This window comes from Pleurodeles waltl, chromosome 11, assembly GCF_031143425.1.
Source record: "Pleurodeles waltl isolate 20211129_DDA chromosome 11, aPleWal1.hap1.20221129, whole genome shotgun sequence".
Classification (NCBI taxonomy): Eukaryota; Metazoa; Chordata; class Amphibia; order Caudata; family Salamandridae; genus Pleurodeles; species Pleurodeles waltl.
The window spans coordinates 351400502-351427717 of NC_090450.1; the positions used below are offsets into that span (position 1 = coordinate 351400502).

The following is a 27216-nucleotide window of genomic DNA, read 5'->3' on the forward strand; positions in this document are numbered from 1 at the left end:
ACAGTCCTCAGACCATGGTCTCTCCCGGCCGTAATGTTTAATTAAACAAAATGTTCCTGTTTTGCCTGACTCCTCGTCTTTTTTTTTTAAGGTAAATTCACATTCGAGCAAAGGTGGCGGAGACCAAACTATTCCACATCTCCTGCTTGACAGCCCACTTTCTATCCCTAATAGCTATTTTGTAAGAAGCTCGACAGGCCGTTACATTGACCTTATCCCTGGGAACAGACATTAATACTTCAAGCAGTCGCTTATTTGCAGGCATACGTTCCTTGTCAAACCAACCAGGTTCCGGGTTTTTGCAAGTTGCACCTGACACAAAAGACTACTTTATATCTTGCCATTTAGGGATTCAACAGCTATGAGAATGAACTCGCTGGGATGGGTTTCCAACAGCAGGTGTTCTATAATTGTATTTTAACTGAATTTTGTCACTGAGGTGAAATAGTTAGAAGAATCAACACCCCACTACTAAGCCGCAACCCTGTGGGTAAACTGCTGCACAGTCAATCACAGCTGGAGAGTTAGCTGACCCAGGATGAACTAAAGTAACCTCGATTGGACTGTGGCCGCTAAAGGCACTAGTCGAGGCAGCAATAGATTTGGCTAGCTTACCAATAAGGGGGGAGACCAAAATGTAATCAATAACTGAGCCTTGGTCCCACCCAGTAAAAGTGGGAATACCAGAATCAAGATCTCCACTTAATTTCATTCCATTGTACAGACCTAGATCGAGTAAAAATGCATACAGCTTGTCACCCCTGAGATATGAGTTCCCCGGAGGCCAAACTTCCTGAAACACCTAGAAGGGCTGACGTACAGTCCCATTATCGACCAAACAAACAGGGTTAGATAAAACCCAAGAGGGTAGAGGCCCACTATATAGGAGGTTCAGTTAATCAATATACTTTTGTCATCAATCCAAGTCATTTAGATCTGTTGTGTGTATAAAACAGTTATTACATGTTATATTGTAATCCACCACCTGGCGTGGGATTTGTGAATTCTTAGTGTGTGCTCGTACCATACCAGCTTGTAAATGCCTGTAGAATTAACCTTATGGTAATAAACCTATGTTTCCTTTTCCAGGGAAAGATTGTTGTTGTTGGGAAAGGACACACGTACTGAATAGCAAGTTTCTAAAGTTGATAATAAAACAGTCTCCACAAGCAATATTAACAGAGGGCCCAATCCAGTCCACTCTTTGACCAAAGAAATATTGTGAGAGCCCCAAAGGGAGAAACTTGAATGACTGGCTAACCAATGGCACACTTTATTTCATAAGTTTGTCACAAGACTGATTGAGGGTCCTCTAATTTTGGAACAGTCACAAAAATGGTCACAAAAAAAGCAGCTTTCAGGGGGTAAATTAATGTGCAAAAGACTGATCATGACAACAGTGGGAATCTGAGTTGGCACAAGGAGGATTACAGTCCTGACCATTAATGGCACAGGCCATGGGTCAGTGGTAGGGTAACTCTCGGAGGCCCCACTAGCGGCTACCTGGTGAAGTTCTTGTATGGAGCCTTAATGTCCCTGGCCATGCTGGTTTCAGACATAGGGGCAGCTGTTGAGGGAGTGGCAGAAGGAATCCCAAAACCCAGGGGCCTGGGACAAGAATGGCAAAAGCTAGAAATCTTAGCAACTTCGACTTCATTCTTGTCAAGTCTATAAACCAATGGTGCCATACAATTTTTAAGGGTATCTGCAAGTTGACTGAAATAGGAGGCCCAGACAGACACCTCCATAAGGCCCGTAAGGCCATCACCCAGAATGATGGGAGAACCAAAATTAGTGCTTTTGTCAAAGCCCTTCCTGCCGGAAGTAGCGTGCTTTACCTTTCTCTTGCACTTAGGTGCTGGGCTTCAATTGGGGGGGCCGCGTCTGCCGACAATGCCAGAACAGTCCCAGAGAGCTGTGTGTCATCTGCCACCAGAGGAACCATGAGCTCCCTCTCCTCATCATGATCTGCATTATAGGCAAACGCCAGAGATTAATTAGGGGAGCCAAAAAGATCCAAGGAGATGCATCTCTCTGCCAAGTCAGTTTCCTTACTAATAATTCTCAAAGCTCTGGCCAAAACGTTGTCAATGGTCGCACAACTGGAAGCCAGGAAAGGATTAGAGGTTGTGGTATTTCGTTTCCACATCACTAGAACCAGGGACCCAAGCTCACCAGGGTAGACAAGAGTTTAAGATTTTAGTTGCAAGATGGACAAGGGGGCAAAAAAGAGAATGAAAGTAAATGCCTTACTTGCTGAGAGTCTAAAAGTACAAGATCTTCTGGAGGGACCAAGACAGTGGGCCCAGCCCGACCTCAGATGGGCCCGTTCTTGGCCCAGTCTTTGCCTCAGCATTTGTCAGGGGGTGCCCCGCACTGCAGGCAAAGTAGGGGCGCTAAATAGCGCTGATGATCTGTACCAGCAGTGTATGATTGGGCTTGTAGTCTACTCTGAATGCCCCCGACAGGCCCTACCTTGAGGAGATTTATTTCCTCTATTCCAGGATTCCACATGTACACTGGAGAAATCGTCAGTCGGTCTTGGGAGAGGTTGGTTCCTCTCAGGAATAACCCACAATGGATATTTATGCATGCATTTACGGTACAGAGTGAGGAATTTGGCCTGGTAGCCATGACAGAACGGTGATGTGGAGCAAATTTTGAAAGTGTACGCAATGTTGTCGGAGCAACAACAGCCAGAAAATACCTGTGCTGTTATTGAATGACCCTAAAATCAAAGGAAAGGTGTCAGAGAAATTGATTTTTTATATAATTTGGCTGCAATCCAGATTGGGCAAAGAGAAACAGTATGTTTTGAAGCAATGAGATTACTGCTCCAAACAAGTTGAGGTATGATTTGTGCAACAAAATGATACTGACAGTGGCCACAAAGAGTTTCTCCAACTGCTCATGACATAAGCGGAGAGCAATTGTATTTAGGGGAGCTGCTAGAGTATTTAGAAATGTGTGTTCTTCTGCACCTTAGAAGACTTTGTTCCATCCTCAATCAACCAGACTGGTGGAGCATGTGAACACTTTTTTTTTAAGGATGCATACATTTTGTAGTGGTTAGTGTAATAGACATTCATGCCGTGTGTGGGAGATGCTAAAAGCATAAAAGCTAGCTTCTCATGTAGTCATAGAGCAAAGGTCTATGCTGCTGATGCAAGACAGTGTACAGTTTATGATGTTGGCTCAATTTTGCTTCTCATCAGTATACAGTACCTCTATCAGTTGACATCCAAACACATTTTCTGAAGACTTTAATGCAGACCTGGCAAAGTAAACCTTTTGCCAGGCTCAAGCCTTCCTTTTTAATACACATAAGTCACCCCTAGGGTAGGTCCTGAAACAGCTCAGAGGGCAGTGTGCAATGTATTTAAAGAGTATAGTGTGTTATTTTATTGTATAGATGTCCTGGTAGTGAAAAACTCTTAAATTTGTTTTTTCACTACTGCAAGGCTTATCTCTCCCGTAGGATAACATTGGAGTTGCCTTATTATATTTTATAAGTGTAACTTCCAAATGGGAAGAGATAACCCTTCAAGTACAGTGTCTTTGGAATCCTAATTTAAAATCCTAACATAGTGAAGGCAGATTTTATGTTACAATTCTCAAGATGCCATTTTAAGAAAGTTGGCATTTTCGTGCCTTAGCAATTTGCTGCCTGCAGCCTGTCTCTGGCCACATGCCTGAGTAAGTTAGAGGTTGAGCTTTGTGTATTCCTCCTAGACAGCCACACACCATGGGAGCTTAGGTGTGACTTGATGGGTCACTGCTGGCAGGATGGGAGGGAGGAGCTGGACCCAGCCTAACTTACACACAAATGGGCTGTGTCCTATCTCCACACAAAGGGCAGCATACCCTGTAGTCAATCTGTAGCCAGGGCAGTGAAGGCAGGGCATCTGTGCACTTCAAAAGAATGCCTCTAGAAGTTTCTCCCCACTTTAAAGGCACAAATATGTATAAAAGGAGAACTTAGGACACCACCAGTACACTTCTGGACATGAGAATACTCTGCCAGGCAGAAGGATTGCTGTGCTGCTACAAGGGCTATCACTCTGATAGACTGCTGCTCTGAAAGATTGCTGCTCTGAAGGACTGCTGCCCTGCTGTGCTGACCAGCTGCTTGCTGCTCTCTTGCCTGGGTGAGAAGACCTGGACCTGCATCTCTTGAACCCAGAACCTAGAGTGAGTTCAAAATCTAATTGGCTGGCCTCAGGGACATAACCAGCTTCCAACAACCTTAAACCCAGCACCTGGACTCTGCCATTTGTGAGTCCTATCACTCCCAAGTGGTGCCACCCAAGTCTTGGACCCTTGGAAGTGGGCCTGAAGGTGTTTCTGTCAAGCCCTCAATGGTCCTCACTGTAACCGGCGTGAAGCAATGGGAAGAACTACAAAGCCTGGATGCATAGCTGCCAACCTCACCAGGTTCAACGCCTAGCAGCGTGAAGCCACCCAAGCCTCACTGCGCAGCTGCCAGCCCATCAAAACCGAAACACTGCAACGCCAAGCCCCACAAAGCCTTGCTGCGCAGTTTCTCAGGACTGACACACAGCAACACCAAGCCCCGCGAAGCCTTGCCAAGCCTCACCGCACAGCTCTCCAGGACTGATGCAAAATGACAGCAAGTCTTGCACAGCTTCTCTGACCCGAAGCCGGACGACGTGAAGCCTTGCAAAGCAACGACGCCCAAACTGGGCACCAGGATTTAAGGTACTGTGTACATCGTGCCCAAGTGGTTCTCTGTAACTGGCCCATGCTCCATTGCCGTCAGCCTGAACTTGTGACTTTGTCCTGGTCCGCCGCGACCAGATACCCACAGTTGGCACTTTCACCGAAATCTCTAAAATCTTTAAAATTGCACATCTCAAGATCTACTGATTGGATTTTTGTCAATTTGGTCTTGTTTTATTTGCTAAATTAGGCCCTTTTTTCCTAACCTGGTGAGTAGTCCTTTTTGTGTGGTGTTTTCACTGTTTTACTGTTTGAAATGTTGCACAAATACTTTACACATTGCCTTCAAGTTAAGCCTGACTGCTCTGTGCCATGGTACCAGAGGGTGTGCACAAGTTAAGTAATGTTTGCTGTGCGTTACCCTGACTAGGAATGTGGTTGCTGCTTGACTAGGGCTCACACCCCAGTCAACCAGTAACCCAATTTCTATCATTCACTTTTTCCAGATGTTGTTCCCCTAAATCAAGAATCTGGTTCCATGTCACCCAGCAAGTTGTTAGCTTCAAGATGTTATGTAGCCTACCTAATAATGACCTTCTGTAAAATAATATACCCAAGACTTCGAATTTGGCGGTAGACCTATAACTAGACAGATGTCTTGGGTGTATACTGTTTTTTAACAATAAGGTAGTCATGGCACATGTAAAGTATGCAGCTTCAAATGGCTCTGGAAAGGGCCTTTAGATGATGAGCATGCAATCACATACAATCGAATATGTACACAGTCCTATAATAATGAAATGGTGTTATACTCTTCCTACAAATTAAGTAGGACTGTGTATTGGGTCACCATGTACTTTAGGATATAGGGACTTAGTCCACCTATACCACCAGGAAATGCCAGCCCTCTTTCTTAGCTAGCTCACATTACTCCATCTAAATCCCTAACCTTACCAGGATACCAGACAGTATCAGCAACCTTGAACATGACCACTCTTATCCTCAAGGAAATCATGTAAACCGATCTACCATTTCATGGGAAACAGATCTACCATTTTGTTGTTACTCTATTCTGCATACCCGAAGGTGACCACAAGAAAGTTATGAAAATGGCTTTTCAAACATTTATTGAAACAATTGTATTCTTGTATGGAAAGGAGCTGAGATTATTAGGCAGATGAAACAACTCACTGTAACCAGCATTGAGAGTGATGAGAAACAATTCAACCATTGTAAAACTACTACGCACTTTAAATAAAGAGGGACCGGACTGTACCAAAGAGTGGGACTCTGCCCTGAGGAATTCTTCTGTTTCCTACATTTCAAGTTTTACGTGGTTTCTTGTGAGTCCATGGTGCATGCAAAGACTCTTAGGACCACTGCCCATAAACACCATGCACATGGAAAACAAATGTTTACATTAAATTATTGACTCCTCAGGGAGCGACAGGAGGGAATTAAATGTGAGGGATGCATACTTGTGTTTTGTAAACATAGTCACATTCAGGTTGCTTTTATTGTATCTGCTCCATTTTTTGGATCTGCATTTTCAGGTGGCTGTTGTTCAAGCTAATGCAATACAATGGAAATTGTTAGGTGCAGAGAGTGGTTTGATTGCACCACTGAAAACATTTTGGTAACTTATACAGTTGATAGCTTTCTCCTTAGCATGGCCAATTACTCAGTCAAAGGGGATTCAGAAGCATATGCCAGATAAATGGGAATGGTTCATCTTTTCCACTGTCCATCACCAGGAATCCATGTTAGTTTGGCTGAATTACAGGGCATCTTTATTGAGTGGCGCATAAGCTCTTGGCATTTTGGGACATTCTGAGCCCCAGGTCCTTCCCCAGTCATAAATGGATTTGAGTGTCCTTTTTTTTTTAACAGTTTTTATTTTGCATAAACATACAACCAAAATCCATGTCTGCACAGGATACCACATCAAAGTAGCAATTGGACTCCTGGTATTATTCCTCCAACACTGAAGCCCCCTCCCCTCACAGACCAAGGGCACCCATCTATCTTGATCCTAAACCCAGTAGTGATGTTGCTCCTGTCCCAGTGGGTCATCACAGAGGCCCCTATAATTCGACCCACATTCTCCATACTTTACCCCACTTTCATCCTCTACTTTCAGATACCCGACGCTCTGTGGCCCTGCACTCTATGGGTCAATCGCTCGATTTAGGTGTCTTCTTCATACATCTTCAACAGCATTCAGCGTGAACTGAGAATCTGGGAGGGGGCACTGGTACACATTGGAGAGTAATGGTGGTATGTCACAGGTTTTCCCTAGCATTCTGAATTGAGTCATGTCTATTCAGATGTGCTGTTTTGGTTCAAACGAAAGTACTTGTTCCTCTTTGATGTAGTTCCCAATAAACCCATTGATTATCATAAATCTCTGAAATTAATATTATTGTCCACTGCATTGTAGGCACATCGTTTTCAAGGAAGACAAGGAATGCTGACTTATTACTATCCAGAGCAGAGATGAGTTCTTCTGGGAAGTCTGTCTGAAATTACTTAGTACATCGAATGGGTGTGAAACCCAAATGATAGTCATATGTAGGATGGTGGACTCCTCAGTTAACCATGTAAATCTGAATCTTGACTGCATTTGAACGGTTTGAGATTAGGCAGTAGTTGGCTAGATTCTTGGGTTGGTGATTGCTTTCTCAGTGGAACAGTCATATTTGCGTACTGTGAGAAAACAGGGCTGATTGCAGAGGCCCCATAACTTTTTGCCCCCATTTTCCTCTTTTTGCTGGTGTTTTCCTGACTTTGATGGTGCCCTGGGTACTGCTAACCAGTCCCAGGGCCTGTGCTCTGTGTAAAATGGATATGCAAATTAGGCTAATTATAATTGGCTAAGTTAACCTACCTATAAGTCCCTAGTATATGGTAGGGAATGTAGGTTTAGGGACCACAGCATAGGTGGTGCACACCTAGGTGCACTGCTGAGGTGCCCAGTGTCATTTTAAAAGCAAGCCTGCCTTGCTGGCTGCTTTTAAATTAAAGTTATATGCAAATTCGACTTTGGAATTAAAGGTACTTCCAAAGTCTTAAACTACCTTATTTTTACATATAAGTCACCCCTAAGGTGTGCCCTATGTGCCCCTAGGGCTGGGTGTCATGTAACTATAAGCAGGGACTTTATAAAAATAGATTTATAAGCCCTGGTGAGGTAAAAACAGCCAAATTCGTTTTTCCCTCATTGAAGTAAATGGCCTTCATAGGCTAGAATGGGCAGACTTTATTTTAAATTTTAAAGTCTCCTTAAATGTTACATACCAAGAATTTGGTATCAAATTAATTGTTGTAATAAATCCCACAACTTCCAGTTTTTGGATTTAATATAACTTGTTCAGGTAAAAAGTTTAGACTTTACCTAAAAATTTGCCAATTTCAGCTCTGCATTGTTTTTGCTGCTGTGCTCTGATTGGCCAGCCTGCAGCAGCTTCTGCCAGGCTGCCTTGATGAGGTGTGAAGTGGCCTGGCTTCACACAAAGGAATGTGCTTGGGGGAGAGAATCTCCCCTCAGCAGATGGTGAGGCAGGAAGGGGGAGGGCTGCCAAACTGGTCTTCAAAGGCAGAGAAGGACATCTGGAGCACCCAGCAACACCCCCACATCCTGCAACCCCAGACAATTAGGTGCCCCCTTGATTAGATTAGGAGAGGGCAGGAGAGGGGTGTGTTTATGATTTTTAGCCACACCAGTGGGTGGGCTCAGCCAGATGTAACCTCCAAAAATCAGATTCATCCATGTTGGATTTTTAGAGACTGTTGCCTTCTGGGATGGATTTTTGCCACACTTCCCAGGAAGTGGTCATCACAGGGGGACGACCCTGTCCCTGATTGGAGAACCAGGGCCCCCCTGCTTTTCACCCAGGAGCAAGGATAAAACTGGCAGACCTGCCCCCACACCTCAGATCCCCACCAAATTTCAAGAAGAAAGAACTTAAGGAGAAGAAGGACTGCCCTGCTGGACCCCTGGCCTGCACCTGGAACCTGCACTCAGAAGGACTGCACCAGCTGCACACTTGGGCTTCACAACAAGAAGGACTTTGCCTGGCTTCAACTGGTTCAAGGAGGGACTCCCTGTTTGCTACAGGTGAAAAATTGCTAACCAGAGTCCCCTGCACCAACTCCTGAAGAAAGCGACCAGCTGACCACTGTCCTGTGGCCAAAAAGGAGTTTGCGCCAGTTGCATTCTGGGAGTTGAAGTCCGCACCCCCCAAGGACCATCACAGAACTTCTGGACCCTTGGGGTGAGCTGTGGACCCCAAAAGAACCTTAAAAGAACATCTGGGTGAAGCCCCAGAAGTTTGGAAAAGATTTGAGAATTTTTGGAAAAAAGCTCCAGAGAGGGACCGACCCGCCGCGGAAATTCTAGCCGGCTTGCCTCAACCGCAACCCGGCCTGACTTCGTGGTTCGTCCCGGTAAAGAAAAACATCCAAAAAAGAGACTAAGTCCGAAGGTAAAAAGTTGACCGGGACCTCCCAGCCATCGTATCCGAGAAGGGCTCCATGGACGTCGGATCAAGATCCAGGTTTACCCCGGTCGAAGGATTTTCATCTCGAAAAAACGACTAAGTCCGAAGGTAAAAGTCTCCACCGAGGAAACCCACATCGCGTATCCGGACAAGGGCTCCAGGAGGTCGGATTCAACTGGCAAGTTCGTCCCGGTGAAGAAAAACTTCAAAATAAAGACTAAGTCAGAAGGTAACTTTTTAACCGAGGCCTCCCGCGACCAGTAGCCGAGCAGGGCTCCATCGCGGCCGGCCTGAAAGTTTGACTTTGCCCCGGTCGAGGTGCAACCAGATGACCCGATTGGCGCTTTTTGTTTCTAAGCGCTAGAAAAATAGTAATTCTTTAAAAATTCATATCTCCGGTTCCCCTGAACCGATTTTAATCGTTTTTGTGTCATTTTAAAGATAAAAATATAAACTATTTTTATAAATTGGTTTTGGATTTTTAAACTGTTTCCTGTGTTTTATTTGATTACTGTTTTGTGATATTTGAATGCTTTACACTTTGTCTCCTAAGTTAAGCCTTGACGCTCGTTGCCAAGCTACCAAGGGTTGAGCTGGGATTAATTTACTGAGACCTAACTGTACCTAGGTGGAGGTTAGTGGCTTGTTGCTAGGTGTAGGTACCTACCTGCCCTTACCAATAACCCATTTTCCAACACGTACCAGAATGAGTTAAGGAGTGTACCCTGAGAAATGTCTGCATTGTGTATATGATTTCAGAGGTAAATATGATGATCAATTCCTAGACCCAAGTACTGTAAGGAGTCCATATGGCGGGTTATACACCATTTCAAAGCTACAATCATTATTTGAGTTTAAGCAAACTAATGTGAGGTGAGGAGGGTGAAAGAGACAATCTATGAATTGCACTGTGTGAAGAAAGAAATATCTCTGTTTAGTGTATATACTATTGCTGAGTTTTTTTTTCCAATTAAGTTTTAATTTCTTTGCAATATTATTGAGACATCAAATTATCATGTTTAGGTTTGCAAGGTCAGCAACTTGAGTTCCATACCCTGTGGCCCCTACTTTTAAATACCACAGTTTATTATCTGTGGTGGTGCACCGTGTAGAACCGACTTGGGAGTTATCGGGAGGGGTTAGTGCCAGGAGCAGAACAGCCACTCTAGAATGATCAGTACCAAAGGTTTGGTACTGCTGGTTGCCTCATTAAACCACCTGTGTAAGCCTGCACAAACTCATAAGTAAAAACAAGAATTGTTCATTCCTTCAGAATCCTAGAGTAATTAAGTGTTTTACTGAGCACTATTTGTCTTGCTCCTCTTATTACATAGACATTAAATATGTATTTATCTCCACTATCTTGATCACATTCTTATTTTCCATCTCACAGACATCAGATCTATATGGCTCTGTGTTTTTATGCGCTTCATTATACAGTAAGTACATTACCTTGGGGCCAATGACGTTTCCTCAGGTACGTCATCTTCTATCAAAAGACGCACTTTTGACAATGATGCTGGTGGTTGCCTATTCCGCAGAATTCTAGATTGACTTGTACCAGGACTCCATCGCCGATCAGTGGGACTATCCAGCTGTACTGCAGGGAAAAATATGGAAAAGTGAGTAAACAACCAGTGGACTCTTTAACACAACCCTCCTTGAATAAAATATGTTCTTCTTGTTCTAGTAGTGCATTTTTTCACACTGGTGAATGGCATTCTCTGTCACAGACTTGAGTCAGGGTGGTCAATTAAAATCAAGACTGTCCTCCGAAATCGAAGATTTGGAACATTTTCCCTGGTTACTATTTTACTGCTTAGAGGACCATGCTCCTTTGGTTCATGTCGCAATGGATCCAATTCCCCGATTTTTGTGTATGTTTGAATATGTGTGCCTTTTGTTCTCAATAATATATTCGCAAACATAGCTTACCATCTTTTCACTCACAAAACTGTGGTGACTGTCAGTGCCACAAAAGTGCATCCCAGGTTCTTCCCTGATAAAGGGGGTTATTCTAACTTTGGAGGAGGTGTTAATCCGTCCCAAAAGTGACGGAAAAGTGACGGATTTACCACCAGCCGTATTACGAGTCCATTATATCCTATGGAACTCGTAATACGGCTGGTGGTATATCCGTCACTTTACCGTCACTTTTGGGATGGATTAACACTCCTCCAAAGTTAGAATAACCCCCAAAGTGTCCATGGGAGAATGCTGCAGCTCTCTCAGACTCACAGAAGTAGATGTGGTCTGCCTTAACTTAACACTTAGCACTGAACCTCTCTCCTTGAGTATATTTTCGATGTCCATATCATAGTCATGTACAACATGTAAAATTGGTTGTCAAGTGGTCTTTTTCTGCTTCCACACTATGGCCCTCCACCAGCCTCGCTGTGGCGGTCTTACTGCAGCAGACCTGACAGTAAAGACCGCCACATCACAAGTTGTGTGCTTTTGCAGATGCCAAACCTCCACAACACCGCCTGGCCCGCCTATGCAGTCGCACTGCTGCGGCCAGCGGTGAGCACCTCCAACCCGGCAGCAGGCCTCGGCCTGCTGGACGGATTACAAGGCTGCAGACTGCCAGGCTTTTCGTGGCTGTCACCCCGCCATTGAAACCCTGGCGGAAACACACCCGGTGACAGGAATCCCCATTCTTGTTGCCAGCGCACCCCCCCCCACATGTCCACACACATGCAGACACCCCCAACACACACTTACAAAAACCCTCCCCACACCTTCAAACATGCATGCATTCAAATGCACACCCCTCGGCAAACGCAAACATTGACACAGACCCCTCCACGCACTCACATACATGCAAACATACACTCCCATTCACTTGCATACATGCAGACACACGCCACCATTTACGGGCACATACACGCACACAAACATTCACATTCAATCACATCCTCACACGCATTCACAACCCCCCTCTGCATTCTCGCACTCACATACACACAAACCCAGACGCACCCCTGCACCGCATACACACACCCACCAACACCCCCCACAGACCGTACACATCCATTTACTCACCCGCACTCACACATGCACCCCCTTCATCCCTTCATTTGCACACAGACACCCCCACTCACGCGCTCACATGCACACCCTCATACACCCCCATTCGCACACATACACACACACACCACACACATGCACCCAATGACTCCTAATATGGCGGCCAACAGACCGTCAGGACTGGTGCTCTAGTAGCTGCATCGGCTTCGACAGTCTTTTAAAAACACCACCAAAGTCAATATGAGGGCCTATGTCTTTGTATACCTGTAACCTTCCTGATGAGCTTGCTAGATAACATGTAAACTGAACACCATACCAGTCCTTCAAAATGTCTCTGTGTAGTAAAATTATTATACTACTTAATGAAGCTCAAAGGTTCTACACAACTAAGTGAATGGGGACTACTGTGTCAGAGGTTTCTGTCCACAAATAAAAATGCTAAGGCAGGGGGAATGGGAGGCAGTGAGTTTTCAAACACTACCATGCTTACTAACCTCAAAGAAATGTCAGGGTTCTTGACAGTGTAACGATTATTTTCTGTGGGGTAGGCTCTGCCATAGGTTTAGGCATCACCCTTCCATTTGCACAGTGCCCCTTCTGCTGCAATGCATGATGCACATCAAATGAAACTTGGGTTGTGCAGCATTTAGGAAATGTGAGATCTCAAAGGTTCTGCTCAAATTTACTTCTAAGGTCACAACAGAAATGGTGAAAATAAAATCTAGATTCTCAGTGTGCAAAAGTAGTGGTGGCAAAAAGATGGAATTTACCTCATGTTTCACAAACAACAGATGAAGTATGAGGGGCAAAGGAAAATGTAAAGATAAGTAGGATCTAAAGAGCCACAATTGGAAGAGAAACTGACATGTTAGAGGGGGATAGCAGACTTTTTATGCCAAACTTTTGTGTAAGTGGATGCATGAATAGCTGAGTCCTGATTTCTGATTTCTCTGATTTACCTGAGTGACCGGGTCATGCCTCCTCCTCCTCAGAACTTCACATAAAGACCGGTCACTTTCTATATACAGGCCAGACCCGTTTTTTAACAGATTTGTGCAATAGAGTGTATCTGGGTTTCACTGAAAAGCAGCACTCCTGGCTTTTGGTGACTCAGCTGTTAATCTTAACTTTGAGAATCTATCTCTTCTGCACTAACATCTCAAAGTACCTCACCATGCACAGCATGGCTCCTTATGTCATATAGAGAAAAGACCATTTCACTACTCACCAGTAAAAGAAATTGGGTAAACCAAGGTAGACAAGACCCTGGCTCAGTCAAAGGTGTATCTCTGCCTCTAGGGCCCAACTGAAGAACAAGCCATAGACGGGTCAAGCTGGTGCCCTCTCTCACCCTCCATTATGTAGATCAGTAAACGACAAACAGAATTAGAGTCTTGCCTAATGAAAGGAGAACTACTATAATACAATATGAGCATGAGTGAGATATGAAGTGTGCTTGTTGTCTACATGCCCAGAACTTGCAGTGTTAATCGAATGCACAAGAAAGTGAAATGATGTCTAACAGGCAAGATATCGCTTTTGACGGATTGGGTCCTGACTTTGGTCTAAAGGCCATGTCAGATCCATGACTGGCTGGCTCTGGTTCATGTCTCTTTATAGATTTGGTGAATTATCCACCTTTACCAGTAATGCCTTGCTTGTGACAGTAATACCACCAATTTTAAAAACAGATCAACAACAATCACTAAATAACATTATTGCTTTATATTAGTGCCTCTATGTCCTGGTGTCTCTTTCAGAGCGCAGCTTCCTCTATCTCAGTCTTTCTCCGCCCGCTCTCTCTCACTCTGTGCCACATCATTGTTGAGTATTTTTCCTGTATCTGTCTGTCACAGTTCTCTCTGTCATTGAATCTCTTCGTGTCTCACCTTCACAGTCAGTGACGAAAAACTGTCTTCTTATGTACCACCTACCCTTTTTAGGTCTCGCTTGCTAGTGCAGCTGTCGCTAGACCTCATGTGATAAATAGGAAAAAAGCTATAAGAAGCACTACTGTGAGAGGAGCTTTGGCTCCATTCACATGTTGATTCTCTTTACTACAGTATTTGACTGGACAGAATGGATGTTCTTCCACTGAAAAGGTGTGTTTGTGTCCTACATTATGCCTTGTTAGAAGGCGTATTATCAGAACAGACGGTCTGAGTTAGTTATATTGCCAAGTCAAAGATGCCATTTATCAGATGTGATAGGTCTAATCTATTTAATTTGAAAAGTTATGGCAAAGGAAGTAGGGCTGACATATGTATAGTGACAAACCAAAGTTTTGGCCAATAAGCCTTTAAGGGCGAGTTGTTATTATACAGTGACAATGCCTTGCTAGAGGGGCCGTATATACATTTTGCCAATGTAATTTTGTACACATTTGTATTTTTATGCATATTTAGCTGTGTGAGTTGCAGTACTTTATATATCTGGCCAGACCGCTTGAACTGCATGCCTGGTACTTGTAATAAAAATGCATACAAAATATATACATAAATAGACAGCTAACTACCGACAGATTGCTCTGTTGGATGCATTGGGAAAAATCTTTGCAGCCAGCATATTAGAATATCTTCAGGATTGGCCATCTATTAAAGGAATTATCCCAAGAGAACAGGCAAGTGATGGATAGATAGCATTGCAGTAGTCCAAACAACGATATACAAATAAGTGGTAAGAAAATCACAAATTCTGTATAGTGCCTTCATCGGTTCCTCAACGACATTCAACAAATTTGACAGGCCAACCCTCTGGAAGAAACTAAGCTCTTTGGGCATTCCTTCAAATATATTGAGCCTTGTTATAGCATCACATTCCTCCACATGGTGCAGAGTGTTAAAGGGGGGAAGTAAGGGCCTGACCACAAAAATACAAATGAAGAATGGCCTGAAACAAGACTGCCAGTTGGCCCCATTACTTTTCTCTCTATACCACAGTGACTTAATGACTTGCCAGCGCACCTCTTAAATGTACGCAATTTTCCTCTAAGTGTCACATCCTATGATCTATATATTTTAATTGATGCAGGTGATGTGGTTTTATTCAGCCCCCACTACCCCCCAGCAGCAGCTGCAAACCTTCTAAAAATAAAACGCTAATAAACAATGTTTATTATCTTTTCTTTTTAAAGGGGCAGGCCATGGGGGTGACAAGCACTCCTCTCAGTGTGCATGTATGTTTGGCCGGCTGTCTCGGGCTGGCCAAACATACATATGCATAAGGGCTCTCTCCAACCCGGCATTGTGTTGCCGGGTTGGATAGGGCTAGCCCAGGCTCCCAGTCTGCCTTGGAGAGCCCAGGCAGGCCACTCCAGCCAATCATAACTCTGTTCTGAGCAGCATCATGAATGGCCGCAGAGCAGGCTGGGAGCCTGTGCCTGCGGTGAGGCGGACAGCAGCAGTGCGCTTAAGGTACATTTTTTGTTTTTTGTTTTTGTTTTTTAAAATCTTTGTTTTGTTCTACACACCCCCCCACCTTGCCCAGTCGCCAGCTGCAACTGGTTTTATCTGACCTTACTCCCCTAGGTCTACAGCGTAAAGTGGAAGCTTTGCACAAGTATGCAGGAAAAAATGTACCTGAAAATTAATATCACAAAGTCTAAAATAATGGCTATTAACCCCTTCGCTGCGAGGCCTTTTTCCCCTCCTGTGCCAGGCCTTTTTTTGCCTATTTGGGGCAGTTCGCGCTTAGGCCCTCATAACTTTTTGTTCACATAAGCTAACCAAGCCAAATTTGCGTCCTTTTTTTCCAACATCCTAGGGATTCTAGAGGTACCCAGACTTTGTGGGTTCCCTTGAAGGAGGCCAAGAAATTGGCCAAAATACAGTGAAAATTTCGTTTTTTTTTAAAAAAATGGAAAAAGTGGCTGCAGAAGAAGGCTTGTGGATTTCCCCCTGAAAATGGCATCAACAAAGGGTTTGTAGTGCTAAACTCAGCAGCTTCCTAGCTTTCAGGAACAGGCAGACTTGAATCAGAAAACCCAATTTTTCAACACAATTTTGGCATTTTACTGGGGCATACCCCATTTTTGCAATTTTTTGTGCTTTCAGCCTCCTTCCAGTCAGTGACAGGAATGGGCATGAAACCAATGCTGGATCCCAGAAACCTAACCATTTCTGAAAAGTAGACAAAATTCTGAATTCAGCAAGGGGTCATTTGTGTAGATCCTACAAGGGGTTCCTACAGAAAATAACAGCTGAAAAAGAAAAATATTGAAATTGAGGTGAAAAAAACATCAATTTTTCTCTACGTTTTACTCTGTAACTTTTCCCTGCAATGTCAGATTATGGAAAGCAATATACCGTTACGTCTGCTGGACTCCTCTGGTTGCGGAGATATATAGGGCTTGTAGGTTCATCAAGAACCCGAGGAACCCAGAGCCAATAAATGAGCTGCACCCTGCAGTGCGTTTTCATTCTATACCGGGTATACAGCAATTCATTTGCTGAAATATAAAGAGTAAAAAATTGCTATCAAGAAAACCTTTGCATTTCCAAAAAGGGCACAAGATAAGGTGCTGAGGAGCAGTGGTTATTTGCACATCTCTGAATTCCGGGGTGACCATACAAGCATGTGAATTATAGGGAATTTCTCAAATAGATGTCTTTTTTACACACTCTCCTATATTTGGAAGGAAGAAATGTAGAGAAAGACAAGGGGCAATAGCACTTGTTTTGCTAATCTATGTTCCCCCAAGTCTCCCGATAAAAATGATACCTCACTTGCGTGGGTAGGCCTAGCGCCGGCGACAGGAAACGCCCCAAAGCGCAACGTGGACACATCGACAATTTTGGGAGAAAACAGAGGTGTTTTTTGCGAAGTGCCTACCTGTAGATTTTGGCCTCTAGCTCAGCCGGCACCTAGGGAAACCTACCAAACCTGTGCATTTCTGAAAACTAGAGACCTAGGGGAATCCAAGGAGGGGTGACTTGCGGGGCTCGGACCAGGTTCTGTTACCCAGAATCCTTTGCAAACCTCAAAATTTGGCTAAAAAAACACATGTCCCTCACATTTCTGTGGCAGAAAGTTCTGGAATCTGAGAGGAGCTACAAATTTCCTTCCACCCAGCGTTCCCCCAAGTCTCCCGATAAAAATGATACCTCACTTGCATGGGTAGGCCTAGCGCCGGCGACAGGAAACACCCCAAAGCGCAACGTGGACACATCCTAAATTTTGGAAAAAAACAGAGGTGTTTTTTGCGAAGTGCCTACCTGTAGATTTTGGCCTCTAGCTCAGCCGGCACCTAGGGAAACCTACCAAACCTGTGCATTTCTGAAAACTACAGACCTAGGGGAATCCAAGGAGGGGTGACTTGCGGGGCTCGGACCAGGTTCTGTTACCCAGAATCCTTTGCAAACCTCAAAATTTGGCTAAAAAAACACATGTCCCTCACATTTCTGTGGCAGAAAGTTCTGGAATCTGAGAGGAGCTACAAATTTCCTTCCACCCAGCGTTCCCCCAAGTCTCCCGATAAAAATGATACCTCACTTGCGTGGGTAGGCCTAGCGCCGGCGACAGGAAACACCCCGAAGCGCAACGTGGACACATCCTAAATTTTGGAAAAAAACAGAGGTGTTTTTTGCGAAGTGCCTACCTGTAGATTTTGGCCTCTAGCTCAGCCGGCACCTAGGGAAACCTACCAAAGCTGTGCATTTCTGAAAACTAGAGACCTAGGGGAATCCAAGGAGGGGTGACTTGCGGGGCTCGGACCAGGTTCTGTTACCCAGAATCCTTTGCAAACCTCTAAATTTGGCTAAAAAAACACATGTCCCTCACATTTCTGTGGCAGAAAGTTCTGGAATCTGAGAGGAGCTACAAATTTTCTTTCCACCCAGCGTTCCCCCAAGTCTCCCGATAAAAATGATACCTCACTTGCGTGGGTAGGCCTAGCGCCGGCGACAGGAAACACCCCAAAGCGCAACGTGGACACATCCTAAATTTTGGAAAAAAACAGAGGTGTTTTTTGCGAAGTGCCTACCTGTAGATTTTGGCCTCTAGCTCAGCCGGCACCTAGGGAAACCTACCAAACCTGTGCATTTCTAAAAACTAGAGACCTAAGGGAATCCAAGGAGGGGTGACTTGCGGGGCTCGGACCAGGTTCTGTTACCCAGAATCCTTTGCAAACCTCACAATTTGACTAAAAAAACACATGTCCCTCACATTTCTGTGGCAGAAAGTTCTGGAATCTGAGAGGAGCTACAAATTTCCTTCCACCCAGCGTTCCCCCAAGTCTCCCGATAAAAATGATACCTCACTTGCGTGGGTAGGCCTAGCGCCGGCGACAGGAAACACCCCAAAGCGCAACGTGGACACATCCTAAATTTTGGAAAAAAACAGAGGTGTTTTTTGCGAAGTGCCTACCTGTAGATTTTGGCCTCTAGCTCAGCCGGCACCTAGGGAAACCTACCAAACCTGTGCATTTCTGAAAAATAGAGACCTAGGGGAATCCAAGGAGGGGTGACTTGCGGGGCTCGGACCAGGTTCTGTTACCCAGAATCCTTTGCAAACCTCAAAATTTGGCTAAAAAAACACATGTCCCTCACATTTCTGTGGCAGAAAGTTCTGGAATCTGAGAGGAGCTACAAATTTCCTTCCACCCAGCGTTCCCCCAAGTCTTCCGATAAAAATGATACCTCTCTTGCGTGGGTAGGCCTAGCGCCGGCGACAGGAAACACCCCAAAGCGCAACGTGGACACATCCTAAATTTTGGAAAAAAACAGAGGTGTTTTTTGCGAAGTGCCTACCTGTAGATTTTGGCCTCTAGCTCAGCCGGCACCTAGGGAAACCTACCGAACCTGTGCATTTCTGAAAACTAGAGACCTAGGGGAATCCAAGGAGGGGTGACTTGCGGGGCTCGGACCAGGTTCTGTTACCCAGAATCCTTTGCAAACCTCAAAATTTGGCTAAAAAAACACATGTCCCTCACATTTCTGTGACAGAAAGTTCTGGAATCTGAGAGGAGCTACAAATTTCCTTCCACCCAGCGTTCCCCCAAGTCTCCCGATAAAAATGATACCTCACTTGCGGGGGTAGGCCTAGCGCCGGCGACAGTAAACACCCCAAAGCGCAACGTGGACACATCCTAAATTTTGGAAAAAAACAGAGGTGTTTTTTGAGAAGTGTCTACCTGTAGATTTTGGCCTCAAGCTCAGCCGGCACCTAGGGAAACCTACCAAACCTGTGCATTTCTGAAAACTAGAGACCTAGGGGAATCCAAGGAGGGGTGACTTGCGGTGCTCGGACCAGGTTCTGTTACCCAGAATCCTTTGCAAACCTCAAAATTTGGCTAAAAAAACACATGTCCCTCACATTTCTGTGGCAGAAAGTTCTGGAATCTGAGAGGAGCTACAAATTTCCTTCCACCCAGCGTTCCCCCAAGTCTCCCGATAAAAATGATACCTCACTTGCGTGGGTAGGCCTAGCGCCGGCGACAGGAAACACCCCAAAGCGCAACGTGGACACATCCTAAATTTTGGAAAAAAACAGAGGTGTTTTTTGCGAAGTGCCTACCTGTAGATTTTGGCCTCTAGCTCAGCCGGCACCTAGGGAAACCTACCAAACCTGTGCATTTCTGAAAACTAGAGACCTAGGGGAATCCAAGGAGGGGTGACTTGCGGGTCTCGGACCAGGTTCTGTTACCCAGAATCCTTTGCAAACCTCAAAATTTGGCTAAAAATACACATGTTACTCACATTTATGTGGCAGAAAGTTCTGGAATCTGAGAGGAGCCACAAATTTCCTTCTACCCAGCGTTCCCCCAAGTCTCCCGATAAAAATGATACCTCACTTGTGTGGGTAGGACTAGCGCCCACGAAAGGAAAGGGCCCAAAACACAACGTGGACACATCACATTTTTTTATAAAAAGCAGTGCCTACCTGTGGATTTTGGCCTGTAGCTCAGCCGACACCTGAGGAAACCTAGCAAACCAGTGCATTTTTGAAAACTAGAAACCCAGGGGAATCCAAGATGGGGTGACTTGCGGGGCTCTGACCAGGTTATGTTACCCAGAATCCTTTGCAAACATCAAAATTTGGCCCAAAAAACACTTTTTACTCTCATTTCGGTGACAGAAAGTTGTGGAATCTGAGAGGAGCCACAAATTTCCTTCCACCCAGCGTTCCCCTAAGTCTCTCGATAAAAATGGTACGTCACTTCTGTGGGTAGGCCTAGCGCCCACAAAAGGAAATGGCCCAAAACACAACGTGGACACAACATATTTTTTCACAGAAAACAGAGGTGTTTTTTGCAAGGTGCCTACCTGTGGTGTTTGGCCTGTAGCTCAGCTGGCCCCGGGGGGGGGCAGAAATGCCCTAAAATAAATTTGCCCCGCCGGGAGCGACCCTTGCCTACGGGGTCGCTCCCCCTGCGTGACATTGGCACCAAAAAACAAATCCCCGGTGCCTAGTGGTTTCTGCCCCCTTGGGGGCAGATTGACCTAAACTCTGCCAATCTGCCCCCAGGGGGGCAGAAATGGTCTAAATACAATTTGCCCTCCTGGGGAGCGACCCTTGCCTGATGGGTCACTCCCCATCTCTAAAAAAACAAACAAACAAAAAAAAAAAACACAAAACAAAATTTGCCCTGGTGCCTAGAGGTTTCTGACCCCCCCGGGGGCAGATCGCCCTAATAATAGGCCGATCTGCCCCCAGGGGGGGCAGAAATGGCCTAAAATAAATTTCTCTCCCCCCAACCTCCACCCCCCCCGGGAGCGACCCTTGCCTACGGGGTCGCTCCCCCTGCGTGACATTGGCACCAAAAAACAAATCCCCGGTGCCTAGTGGTTTCTGCCCCCTTGGGGGCAGGTTGACCTAAACTCAGCCAATCTGCCCCCAAGGGGGGCAGAAATGGCCTAAATACAATTTGTCCCCCAGGGGAGCGACTTTTGCCTGATGGGTCGCTCCCCATCTCTAAAAAAAAAAACAAAGAAAAAAAAAAAAATTCCCCTGGCGCCTAGAGGTTTCTGCCCCCCCTGGGGGGCAGAAATGGCCTAAAATAAAGTTGCCCCCCAACCCCCCCCCCGGGAGCGACCCTTGCCTATGGGGTCGCTCCCCCTGCGTGACATTGGCGCCAAAAAACAAATCCCCGGTGCCTAGTGGTTTCTGCCCCCTTGGGGGCAGATTGACCTAAAATTGGCCAATCTGCCCCCAGGGGGGCAGAAATGGTCTAAATACAATTTGCCCCCCCCCCAGGGGAGCGACCCTTGCCTGATGGGTCGCTCCCCATCTCTAAAAAAAGAAAAAAAAAAAGAAAAAAAAATTGCCCTGGCGTCTAGAGGGTTCTGCCCCCCCTGGGGGCAGTTCGGCCTAATAATAGGCCGAACTGTCCCCCAGGGGGGCAGAAATGGCCATAAAAACTCCCTGGTGTCTAGTGGTTTCTACCCCCCTTGGGGGCAGATTGGCCTTATCAAAATAGGCCAATCTGCCCCCAAGGGGGGCAGAAATGGGCAAAATATAATTTTCCCCCAAGGGGAGCGACCCTTGCCTAAGGGGTCGCTCCCCACCAAAAAAAAAAAAAATGAAACAAAAAAAAAAAATGGTCCCTGGTGCCTAGAGGTTTCTGCCCCCCCTGGGGGCAGAAAAGGCCTTCCCGAAAATATGCCCCCCCTGGGAGCGACCCTTGCCCAAGGGGTCGCTCCCTTTTGTCAATAACAATAAAAAAAAAAAAATCCCTGGTGTCTAGTGGTTTCTACCCCCCTTGGGGGCAGATTGGCCTCATCAAAATAGGCCAATCTGCCCCCAAGGGGGGCAGAAATGGCCAAAATATAATTTTCCCCCAAGGGGAGCGACCCTTGCCTAAGGGGTCGCTCCCCACCAAAAAAAAAAAAAATGAAAAAAAAAAAAAAAAAGGTCCCTGGTGCCTAGAGGTTTCTGCCCCAAGGGGGGCAGAAAAGGCCTTTTCAAAAAAATGCCCCCCCTGGGAGCGACCCTTGCCCAAGGGGTCGCTCCCTTTTGTCAATTTCAATTAAAAAAAAAAAAATCCCTGGTGTCTAGTGGGGTTTCAAAAGCCGGATTGCAAGCAATCCGGCTTTTGAAACCCTTGGAGGGACTTCAAAGGGAAGGAAATACTTTTCCTTCCCTTTGAAGCCCCTCCGGGCCTCCCATCGATTGAAAGAGAAATGCTTTTGCATTTCTTTTTCAATCGCGCTGGAAGCAGAGCTTCCAGCGCGACGAGGGAGGCCCCTGTGACACATCAGCGCGCGTGCTGACGTCACAGGGGGGGGTGGGGGGTGGAAGGGGGTGGAAGGGGAAGGTCTTCCCCTTCCATCCCCGACTTGGGGGGGGAGGGGGGTGCACGGGGGGCGCGCTAGAGCGCCCCCAAGTTCCCCTGTACCATGGACGAGATGATCTCGTCCAAGGCACAGGGGAACTGTAGACTTGGACGAGATCATCTCGTCCAAGGCACAGAAGCGGTTAAAAGAAGAAACCTCTTTTGAGCATTTAGCTGGCATACAGGTCGAAAACCCTTGAAAGTTGTAAAATCATTTACATATCTAGGAGAAGTATTTAGCCAAAATCTCAACAGTAAAACTAATTTTATACACTAAGGAAATAAGGCCACGAAATTTGATAAATTTGATAAATCTTCTGGAAAGAGACATTTTTAACATTTACTAGAAACATATACCTCAAAAATCCCTCCAACACTTATATATGCCCTTCACATTTCTTCACAATTCTTTGCAAATTGGCATCAGTAGCTAATCGGTCTTGCAACTTGAATTTGACCTTGATAGTTCCTTTGCTTAGCAATTACAAATATAGAGTGCTGGGCCTATAGACTGCCACGCAACTGAGGGCATACTCAAAGACATTTTGAGGCAGTAAGGGGCATATTTATACTCTGTTTGCGCCGATTGTGCGTAAAACAAATTGACGCACAATCAGCGCAGACATTGCCCCATATTTAAACTCTGACGCCCCAGCCCGCGGACGACAAATTTCTGCCGTGTGCATCATTTCTTGGATGCGGCAACCCGCCCTGCGTTAATGATATGCAGGCTAGGCGTTCCCGTCCAAAAAATGACGCAAACGGCCGTGCGTCGTATTTATGCTTCCGGGCAAAAATGACTGTCGGCCGGGAGGCGGAGCAAAAAAATGACACACAGCCCGATGTGCGTCAAAATTTAACGCCTGGGTCAGGGCAGGCGTTAAAATGGGGCAAACACACCTGTATTTAATCAGAACACACAGAACAAACAGCAGAGCAGCAGAGCAGCAACAGGGAGACATGGAGGTGATTTTTATCCAGCGTGCACGTAGACGCAGAGCCCAGCAGCAACAACAGCAGCTACAACAACACCCGCAGGGACCCCAAAGGCAGCGCAGAAGGCAGGAGAGGATATTCCGCCCAAGAACAACCCTGCATGGCCTCAGGGAACACGACATCATACAGAGGTACCGGTTGAACTGACAGGCCATTCAGCAGCTGCTGCGCAACATTGAGCCACAGTTGGCCCCCACTTTAGTGACACCCCGCACCATTCCAACAGAAACAAAGCTGCTTGCCTTACTTCACCTGCTGGCAAGTGGCTCATTTCAAACAACTGGTGCCCTGGTTGGCTGAATATCACAACCATCATTCTCCGCATTTCTGCCAAAAGTACTGGATTCCATCATTTGCCTGACACCCCTCCACATCTGCTTCCCTAACACACTGCAGAAGCAGCAGGAAACAAAACAGGGGTTCTACCTCATCAGTGGCTTCCCACACGTCCTTGGTGCAATCGACTGCACACACGTACGCCTTGTGCCACCTGCTGCAACAGAACACCTCTACCGCAACAGGAAGCACACACATTCAATCAACGTGCAGGCCATAGTCGATCACCAGGGATTGATCACCAACATCATGGCAAAATATCCTGGGAGTGTACATGACTCATTCATCTTCTGTCATAGCACCATCAACCAACACTTCCAGGATGGACGGTATGGCAATGGACTACTTGTTGGTAAGTACAGAAACCTACTTAAATACACACTGCACAGCAACCCTCTAGGACACACAACACATACACCACAACAGCAACATCTAGACAGGAACACACTGAGGTCCTGACATCACTAGCCATGTTTCTTAACTCACCATTGAACCTGTCACACATTGGAATTTACTGTACAGCCTAATGTGAAGACATTAATGAGTGTGGTTGCCTAAATGTCACCTTGCAAACTGTAAGTGTCACAATGACCTTTACGTTAATACATTGCATAAGTTTCAAGGTATGGGATGTACAGGGTACTTTGATATGAACGTGTTAACAACACTTCCAAATTTAAATGTGCATGGAACTATCATCTCACCCTCAGTGAAGACACACGGACACCTGTATCACAAGTCACAATGCTAGGGAGGGCACACTGTACTGCAAATCCCACAACATACTGCTGACAAACGGTTAGCAGACAAACACTTGCTCAGCCAAGGAAACAACACAATGCAGATGGTATAGCCTACAAGTATAGGATGTCACATTAGTACACAAAAGAGTCACAGACAACACAAGACAACTACTGCCATTAAAGGTCTTTTCAATAGTGCCAGCTACATCTACATGATCCCATTCTGTGTTTTTCTTTCAGCTGATCAGTGGTATGGCATCCAGCCATGGCTAATGACACCATTTGGGAACCCGAGTACTGCTGCAGAGCGGGCATACAACGACGCCCATAAGAGGACACGCAGCATTGTCGAGCGGACCTTTGGGATCCTCAAGTCAAGGTTTCGCTGCCTTGACATCACTGGCGGTAGCCTACTATATTCCCCCGAGATGGACTGTAGGATCATACTCACATGTGCAATATTGCACAACATTTCTGTAAAAAGGAACATTCCCCTCCTCGAACCAGACCCATACATGCCTGAAGACGAAGAAGAGGAGGATGCTGGCCTGCAACAGGAGGGGGAACAACCAAACACGGCTGCTGGAGTGCGTAGGCGCCAACACATTGTAAATAATTTCTTTTCATAATTATCACCATCACCACCTAATGCACTATTGTAAATAAACACTGATAACAAACACCACATCATGGTTTGGCCTATTCATTTCTGCCCACCTTTAGCTTGAAATATCTGAATAAGAATGTCGTCTCATTGAACAATAATGATATAACAATCATGACACAAAAAAATACACCACAAATGTAATGGCCACCATACAATGGTCAAATACACACACAATGTAAATGACAGACATCCTGTACAGTTCACCTTTGAAGGGCAATAGCTGAGGACCACACATATGACTCACATACATATAGTAAACATGGATCATCGCAGCAGATGGCACACAACTAAAACACCATCACTCAACTAGGGGAAAACAGGCCTCATACATCAGGCAGTTCACATGCTAATGCTTCAGGAACAGGAATGTAGTACTAGACTCTTGCCAACAGTAATTCCAACTACTTACTATCATTGCAATGACTATCTGTCACTAGAGTTACACATAAGCAGAACATACACAGCACAAGTGCTACACCTATGACACGCATCCAGCACATCCCATCCCATCTACATGTCAGCCCTTTTCTAAAAACATTACACACACTTGCAGCTGCTCACACCCCACCTGTCTGAAGAGGTCCCTGGAATGCCGATTTGTGTACACTGAGATCCCCTCATCTACACACACACACTCACAAGAGTCATCCAGTGTGCCACACCCTTTCCTATGCCTACCATTGTCATAGTACCATCTCACTGCATGGAACTCAGCTCATATAATACACTGGCTTTGAGTTTATAAGGCCTGGTATCACCTGTAGATTGATTCTTCTGTGAAAGGTACTGTAGGCTATTTATCAGCAAATCCCATCTGACAGGACTAGTGAGACACTGATAGAGGCCACACCAGTGATCCCCTCCATGCACACCACCCAAATGTACATGCCCCGTCCCTGCTGATGCCTCCTACTGCATACATGTTTGAATTTGAGCTATTACATCATTAAGCTTTGACACTAATGTTGCAGTAGAAAACTTTATCAGGGTTCATGTGTCACCTTCAAAACAACACAGGACATACACAGTGTGACATCTCAACTGTCTACTGCTCCCTCTGACCAGTACTAGTCAGAACACATGATCATGTAATTACTGAAAGAACTTGCTCCTGATTGACCCAGCATCCTGTCAGCCTGACTGGCACCTGTCCGTGGGTCACTCTACAGATACCTGGGGTCCACCTATGGACCACACGTGCTGTCCAAAACCTCTTGTACCTCAGACACTAATTTGTCATTAGCCTCATCAATGTATACTCACATACATAGTATTGCATCATCTGACTGTTATTTGCATCCGATTTGTGACAGTGCCCTTGAATAGCCAAATCTTGGCCCTTCCGTTGTCTGGCCCTCATTAATGCATAAACTACAAAGTGTGACAGTGGACCAGGACCATAGTGTATGATGGTGTAAATGGCCTCCATCAAAACCAGCAACCTCCGATAATGTCCATGAAAAGTCAACACATATGAGGACCCTGACTGTTCAAACGCTGAGTAACATTGTTCACATGATAAAGATGAGTCGTGTGTGTTGAATACCAGCCATTTACTTCTGCACAGAGGCTATGATGTTTCCTGATACATTACCATCCACAGAGGCCAACTGGAGTACAAATGTTGCAATGACACATGCCGGATCCAGACACCTGAGACATTCTCTCACTCAGCACACCAAGGTTGCCCAGTTGAAAGTCTCATTACACGTTTTCAGTTACAGGGTGGGACCATCCATGTGTAGGTGACCATGTCCTCAATGGCTTCTCTCAAATTTTGCTACAAACAATACCCAATAGAAACAAGATTAGCTGCCACTAACTCATGAGGAGACCTGGAAGTTACAGTGACAACATACACCCTGACAGTTGATACTGGATCAATATTGGACCACACACATGTACATGTACCATCCAATCAACAAAATATTTGCAAGCAGCCGATCACAGTAGTGTCCCAGTTGTAACCTAGCAGGAAGAATGAAACATGCCACT

The 27216-nt window shown here is 45.5% G+C and overlaps 1 protein-coding gene across 1 annotated transcript in view; it reads right to left on the bottom strand.

The window, feature by feature from the left end:
- Positions 1-27216, bottom strand: part of SNED1 (sushi, nidogen and EGF like domains 1) — a 2603997-nt gene that overhangs the window by 457709 nt on the left and 2119072 nt on the right. The window contains exon 24 of the mRNA XM_069213662.1: positions 10632-10779. Within this exon, the coding sequence (XP_069069763.1) occupies positions 10632-10779 (148 nt within the window). The remainder of the gene's footprint in view (positions 1-10631; positions 10780-27216) is intronic.